This window comes from Coffea eugenioides, chromosome 6 (genome assembly GCF_003713205.1).
Source record: "Coffea eugenioides isolate CCC68of chromosome 6, Ceug_1.0, whole genome shotgun sequence".
NCBI classification, from domain to species: Eukaryota; Viridiplantae; Streptophyta; class Magnoliopsida; order Gentianales; family Rubiaceae; genus Coffea; species Coffea eugenioides.
Window position 1 is genome coordinate 20,306,259 of NC_040040.1, and position 7,470 is coordinate 20,313,728.

Here is a 7,470-nt window from a genome sequence, read left to right on the forward strand (position 1 = left end):
TGCTATTTTCAGTCAGAGAAATGAATAAATACGAGCATTATAACAAAAATGAATCATAATTTAAATATTAGAGACAATTCTGGCTGATTTTAAATGATAGGGACTAAAAAAGTTTTTTTGGCAAATGTTAGGGACCAATTTAATAAATTTTCCTTTAAAAAATAGAAGTTCAAAGTACGAAAAGATGAGAGAGTAAGGTCAATGTTACATAGAAGAGTTTCATAAGAGAAATTAGCTAAGTACACAATTCAAACTTGTTCAAGAACCCCGTAGGTAATCAAACTGAAAAGATTACTAAATCTTGTTAGCAATCTCCAAAGGATTCAAATGCGTAACGGGATAGCATAGAAGTGGATGAACCATGGCACCAGAAAACCCTGACCCTTCTTCCATGTTTAACCTTTGCCCATCCTGGACTTCAAAATCAAAGCACTGAACAAGCCTGGCAATGGCTCCATGAATGACTGCTAAAGCTAGTGATGCACCGGGGCATCCCCTTCCGCTCCCAAAAGGGAAAATCCTCAAGTTTTGGCCTCTGACATCCATCCTAGAATGATCATATCTTTCTTCGAAATCTGTTGTGAACCTTTGTGGTAGAAAATCTAGGGGATTTTCCCACGAATTTGGGTCCCTCATTATTGCTTTTAAATCGAATATTACCCTTTCATTTGCAAGTACATCATAGCCATTGATCTTGCAGTCTTTGTCACATCTACGAAAAATCAAAGATGCTGAAGGATGTAATCTCAGAGTTTCCTTGACCACGGCTTGCAAGTATGGAAGATTGGGGATATCTGATTCCTCTACTAGCCTTGTTGATCCAACTACAGTGTTGATTTCCTCCCTACGCTTCTTGAATGCTTGTGGGTGGTTAATCAGCTCTGCTATTGCCCAGTGCAATGCCACACTTGTCGAATCTGTGCCTGCCATGAAAAGTTCCTGTTTGCAATTTTAACAAAACAACCACATAAAACGGACAATCAAATCTTACTGTTAACGTTAATTAAAGGGCAAATTACATTTTACCCCCTGTGGTTTAGCATTTGTTTACATAACCCCCTTATAATTTCAAAAGTTATACATAACCTCGTCATGGTTTGAATTAAAGTGTCAAAGTGACGGAAATAGTCATTCGTAACGTAACTTCTAAAAATGTTGAAATTACCCTTATAAATACATGACACACTAATCCCCTTATGGTTTAATACTTTGCCATATAATCCCCTTATAGTTTTCAAAATATACACATAACCCCCCTTGGTTAATAAATAATTTTCAACTTTACATAAGGGTATTTTTGACATTTTATGTTACTCCGTTGCGAATGATCATCCCTGTCACTTTGACACTTTAATCGAAATCATGAGGGGGTTATATATAGCTTTTGAAACCATATGGGGGTTATGTAAAAAAATGCTAAACCACAGGGAGGTAAAGTGGAATTTGCCCTTAATTAAATGATGTTAAATGAAGTTTAAATCAACCAGTCTCGTAATTGTCAATCAGGTTGCTTAAATCAATAGGTTAAGAGATTGAAAAATCATTTTCGTCCTAATCACTTTTTGTATTCTTTTCTTAGTTTCCTTTTTTCTCTTCTATTTTTTTTGGCTGAACCTTTTTAGCTCAGTCATGAAAGCCTTCTATCCGAATCATAGACAACACTCTAAAAAAGAAAAAAGGGTTTGTTTAGTGGAAACTACTCTTTTTTTTTTTTAATGAATAGAATGTTAAAATTAATTAATTACTTGCAATAACAGCACAGAATCTGAGCTACTGTCTTCAAAATGCACTCCAAATTCTATAATTCCATTAGCTAAAGTTTCCACAATATACGACGAATGTCTAAATTATATGGGGGCGATCAATAAACTCAAAATACTTTTCTATTATGTACTATTAATTTATGTCTGCACCATATCAGATTTAATGTCGAATTTTCCACTAGGAATTAATCTTTTCTTTCAAGTTAATATGTTAGCATTAACTAAAGGTTGGCTTATCAATTTGTTAGGATCCAAGATTTTACAATTGTCAGATATTGGTTGTACTATAAAGTGTATATACCGACACAATAGATGTAAGTACTAAAACAATAAATGAAAACATTAACACAATAAATATTGTTACTCATGAAAAATTGTGTCCAATCATCAATTTTATCATCTAACGTCACACATTAACCCTGTCTCAATGATTTATTATTTGATACAGTTGTTCCTAATCCCAACCTAATCAAGGGCATTTGCAATTACCAAAAGGGTACTGTTCATGGCCTGGAGACTAGTACTGTTTGCCTGTGTGTGTCTGAATGAGAGAGGTAGAAAATGCATACCATGAGAAAGGACTTGATGTTGGTTCTGCTTAGCTTCACTTCAGCATTTTCATCCCTGTAAATCTCTAAGAGCAGAACCATGATATCTTTCCTTTCCTTCCCACCGGAATTTCTGTCATTTTCATGTTCAGCCATTATCTTTTCAATCAAAGTATCAAACTTCATAATCAAGCTCTTCAACCTTTTCCCATATCCAAACAGATCAAGCTTGCTCAGGGGTCCCAAACGGTGTTCAAGAGGCATTGCACATGTTCGAGGGTGTAATCTCAGTTATCACTTCACTAAAAAAAAGTGCACATCTTAGTGTTCGAAATCCAATTACTTAATAAAGATTGTGAAAAGAATTAATCTTTGACAACACGCCTTCTTTAATTACACAAGTCATAAATATCATGTCTTTTTTTAAAAAAAAAAAATTCGTGAGATCTTTCTCATGATTCACCAATGTTTATCCGAGCGCATCAATCAAAAACATTTTATAGTAGGCCGAGAAATGATCAACATTATCCCTGAAATCATTATTAGCGTATAAGTTGAGGTCTAATTGTTCGAGTTTATTTCCACAATAACCTCATTCTTTAAAACTATTCCCAAACTAATGCACTTTCAAAATATATTCCCTTGTTAACCTACTTGTTGTCATGTGGACTTTGAGTATGGAAAGTATTCACATTTCCATCTTATATTAAGAGATACAATCCACATCAATAGATTTTTAATAACCTTTCAATAGTTCAAATTTTGCTACTTATGTACAATCTTAAAGATAAATAAAAATATTTCTCTATCTATTATTGAGTTAATTAGTCTTTCTCAAATTAGATTGGCTCATATAGCGTGTTAATTTTGATACTAACACTGATCTAGTTATATTTTCTCTCTCCTATTTTTTTGGAATGTATTCTCTTTTGATAAGTCAAAAAATGCAAGAGAATTTTTTTCAAATTTTCTTTCCCCTTATAGTGGAATTTTTATAGTTCACGTAAACTATGATTATTATGTATCTTGAAATGTTTACTCGTACTTCAAACAATTTGAGTTTTTGCAAACTTCTTAAAATTTACAAAGTTAGGAGACTACCATATATATAATTGCAAGTAACAAGAAAAAAAAGAAAGGAACTTGTGATATAATAATCAAGAACAAAGCTAGGGAGGAATAATGGCAGAAAAAAAAAAGTTCTTCGACAAAATCATTGCAATTTGGAGGGTGATCAACAATTTTAAAACACTAATTATTGATCCACTTTCCTTTTTTCATTTGTTTACAGAATGTCCTTAAGGCACTAAATAAAGAAAAACTGTGTAATATATAAACAAAAGATTTATAAGTTATTTTTTTCCATTGATGGGGAGTCTACATGGCAATAACTAGATTAATAAGGGAATAAAACTGAAAGAGTGTTACTTTGGGATTATTTTTTGAAAAGTAGATTATTTTAGCCAAAAACTCCTAATTGTTCGCCATAATCTGAAAATACATAAAAAAACAAAGCATAATTCTTTCCTATTAAGGTGTAACAAAAAATACAAGAGCATAATCCAAAATGACAAGCATTTCATCAAAGTTCATACAAAAACAAAAAAAAAAGAGAGAAGAGTTTCATATACATATAATTTCCTTACCCTCCTCAAAACATAATTTATTATTTGCAGTTTCTCAATACTAGTTAATTTCATATTGGAAGTGGATTGAACCTAGCCTTTGGGACACAAACTAAAGGACGAGCTTTAGGAAGGGTAATACCAGGTCCTTCTTCCATGTCCACTTTACCATTTCCTTCTCCATTAACATTCCACTCAAAGCACTGAAGCATTGCTGCAAGACTTGTTTGAACAACTTGTAAAGCCAATGAAGTTCCAGGGCAACCTCTTCTCCCACTCCCAAATGGCAACAGATGAAAATGCTGCCCCCTTACATCTGGCTGGCTATTGCTGACATTCCCCTCCTCAAAAACAAACCTCTCTGGACGAAATTCAAGTGGATTCTCCCAGTAATTGGGGTCCCTTCCAATAGCCCAAACGTTAACGAGAAGTCGAGTTTTTGCTGGTATGTGGTAACCTGCAACTTCGCAGTCTTCGCTCGACTCTCTTACGATCATTGGCCCTGTTGGATGAAGCCTCAGAGTTTCTTTTACTATAGCTTGAAGGTAAGGAAGTTTTGAAATATCTGATTCATCTATAAGTCTGTTTTTTCCTATGTTAGAGTCAATCTCTTGGACTGCCTTTTGCATAATGTGTGGATGGTTGATTAACTCTGACAGTGCCCATTCTAGTGTAATGGCTGAAGTGTCAGTTCCAGCTGCAAATATGTCCTGCAAGAATTTGAAACAGATTTCAATTTCAACATCAGACTGAACTGCCATACTTCCTGTCGCATTCATCGGACAAGATCTCTACAGACATGATATTTACTGTCAGAATACGAAGGTTTCTCAACCAGCTCCAAGAATTTTCTGAACTTGAAAAATTTTAGGTGTATCTTTTCAGCGTGCAATTTGATCTTTGGAAGATGATTGAGGTGAAGAAAAAGTTTAACTAAAAAGCCCATGAAACAAATCCATGAATTCCGTGATCCATCATCCATGGGCAACAAATTCTCTCTTTTATCTTTTTTGTAGTAAATATTTAATCCAATTGCTGCAAGTTAAGCAAGCCTATCAGCATCCAAACATCATCTGAATCAGAAGTCAAGAATCCAAGTTGGCCTACATCGTACTATGTCTGAGTTCACATCTTAGAAATCTCCATTTAATTGGTTAATGTTGAGTCCAAAACTCCCTTAATTACGTTTGACAGCTTCTGAATTCTTTTATGTTCTCCTGACGAGGAATATGGTAATTGGGGTTGGAACTTGGAAGCCGGCACTTCAAAGCATGCATTCATTGAAAAATACCCTATGGTACAGAGTAGCATGCCACTGATATGGACATGGAAGCAAGGAAACGAGAAAGTTCCTAAGTCACTGGAGCATGCAGAAAATTTAAGCACTCTCACTCCACTTACCAGAAAAACAGGGCATTTAGTATACTTTTAACTGCAAAATTGTTGTGTGTACCGTATATTTCTTGAGCAGATCAAATGAACAATCATCTAGTTTTCCACCTTTAACTATTTTGATGAACATCCTGTATCTGATGTATTGACTACCCTGATGGTTGTAGATACGGTATTTTTGTTGCAGAAATCTAGTTCAATTTCATAAATCGACTGCGACAATAAAAGGTAAAAGAAAACAAGAGGAGGCAGCCATGAGTTTTACCAGGATAAAAGCCTTGATGTTCTCTCTTGTCAGTCTTATGTCTGAGCTTTCATCTTCAGATATATCGAGCAATATATCAAGTAGATCCTTCATTTGTTGACCTGCATCATTGTTATGCCGACGCTTCGTCCTTGTCTCTTGATGTTCCTCTATGATCTTCTCAATCATTACGTCAAACCTCTCAGCTACATCTCTAATCCTCTTCTTAAATCCCTGCAAATCCAAATTCTTGCAAAACCAGATAAAATCAGATACATTAAACTTCCCTGTGAGCTCTGCTATCTCATGAATTATTGTCTTTATGTCTGCAGCCTCATTTTCATTCTCAGAGCATCGTCTGCTCATAGCCATTCTTGATACCACATTGTTTGCTAGCCTAATGAGTTCTGCACCAACATCAACTGCCTCACCAGCTTTAGATTTTCGCGATAGCAGCTCCATAAAACGTGTTATCTCATCGCGTCTAACTGGAAGTAACAGGTCTAGTGTCCGACCTCCAAGAAGTTCAGTCATGCATAGCTTTTTCATGAACTTCCAATAAGGTCCATAAGGGGCAAAGGAAAAATCCTGTGAACCATATGTTATGTAGTCAACAACAGCAGAATTGGGTCGGTTAGAAAAGGAATTTTCATGTGTTTTGAGGAACACTTTCGCCATTTCGGGTGAAGAAGCAACAACACAAGGAACAGACCCAAGGAACAAGTGAAGTAAAGGTCCATAGCGATTTGAGACCCTGTGGAGAGCTTGATGGGGTATTGGAGCAAGAAGATGGAGGTGACCGATGATCGGAAAGGCTAACGGGCTTGGAGGAAGGCGAGAAAGTTTTCGATTTCTGAATAGTACACGGAGGAGAACGGTGGGGATTAGCCAAATAAGGAACAGAAAAATGTAGCCCTGGATATCGGCCATGATTGAATGCTAATGTGAACTGACTTTGTAAAGCTGAAATTCCAGTGTTGCTGCTTATATTGAATAATCAAACTATCACAGTTGATGTTTCCTTTTCGTTAAAGCCTTTGTCTTGTCTCGGAGGTGCGAAGAGTTGGTAAATCTTCATATTCCAAGGTTCTCCTTCCTGCACTTCTTTGATTTTACCGAAATTTATCTTTTAAAGATTCCAATTAACCCTGTGCTTTTTGCAACTGCATGCTGCTTATGTCTTGCACCTTGACCGTTTCTAAAATTGCATCCAGACAACAAGGATAAGATTTTGTTGCAGTTTTTAGCTGAATTCTTTCTGAATCAGCTATAAATCCTGATTCAATTTTACATAAAAAAGGGAAAAAAAATAGAATTTTCTCCACATATTCCTGATATGCTCGTGTTGTGATGGATTTCAGACTCGGTGGTTCCTCACAATTGTTGCCTGTTCTAGTTATGTTTATTCTTGTAACTGAATAGAGTAAATTTTACATGGTTTTTTAGCATCTTTTCAATTTAAACATTACATAGTGTGAAGTTTTCTTCAGTTTTTTTTGTTATACAATTTGTCAGTGTTCTAGTATTCACATTCTCTTGCCTAATGTCACTTTTGGTTTCCTGAAAATCCATTCTGGCCGGCAAACTTTCTTGGAATAATAGACAAATCGCTACTGTTTGTACTCCTTGGTCATAATTTTTGTCCCCAAACTAGTGGTTGAATAATGCAACTCACTTTTCATATATGTCGTTTTCATTCTTCTCTAATTTTGCTCCTCAATTTTCCACAGTCCAAGACTCCAAGTCAGGGCAGAAACTAAAAAATACCTCAGACAACGACTTTAATTACTCAACTCGAACTTGATCAACGCAAATTATTTCGTGGGTGGCTATCAAGAAAGACTTTTCCAAATCAATCATTGCAAAGTCGGGACTCAGGAGATCTATTCCCCTGCCTT

The 7,470-nt window shown here is 35.5% G+C and overlaps 2 protein-coding genes across 2 annotated transcripts; both read right to left on the reverse strand.

The window, feature by feature from the left end:
* Positions 1-294: 294 nt before the first annotated feature.
* On the reverse strand, positions 295-2,575 carry LOC113773795 (cytochrome P450 93A3-like). Its single transcript, XM_027318407.1, has 2 exons — positions 2,333-2,575; positions 295-939 (listed from the first exon to the last, which is right to left on the reverse strand). The coding sequence occupies exons 1-2, from the start codon at positions 2,573-2,575 to the stop codon at positions 295-297; spliced, it is 888 nt and encodes a 295-aa protein (XP_027174208.1).
* Positions 2,576-3,962: 1,387 nt separating this feature from the next.
* Positions 3,963-6,549, reverse strand: LOC113776009 (cytochrome P450 93A3-like). The gene is made up of 2 exons (XM_027321075.1): positions 5,594-6,549; positions 3,963-4,646 (listed from the first exon to the last, which is right to left on the reverse strand). Exons 1-2 carry the CDS (start codon positions 6,500-6,502, stop codon positions 4,008-4,010), a joined length of 1,548 nt encoding a protein of 515 aa, XP_027176876.1. The 5' UTR covers positions 6,503-6,549; the 3' UTR covers positions 3,963-4,007.
* Positions 6,550-7,470: the final 921 nt, after the last annotated feature.

Coding starts and splice junctions, on each gene's coding strand:
- LOC113776009 (XM_027321075.1), bottom strand. CDS start 6,502: ATGGCCGATATCCAGGGCTACATTTTTCTGTTCCTTATTTGGCTAATC. Junction 4,647..5,593: donor ACATCAAGGCTTTTATCCTG/GTAAAACTCATG, acceptor AAATTCTTGCAG/GACATATTTGCAGCTGGAAC.
- LOC113773795 (XM_027318407.1), bottom strand. CDS start 2,575: ATGCCTCTTGAACACCGTTTGGGACCCCTGAGCAAGCTTGATCTGTTT. Junction 940..2,332: donor ACATCAAGTCCTTTCTCATG/GTATGCATTTTC, acceptor AATTGCAAACAG/GAACTTTTCATGGCAGGCAC.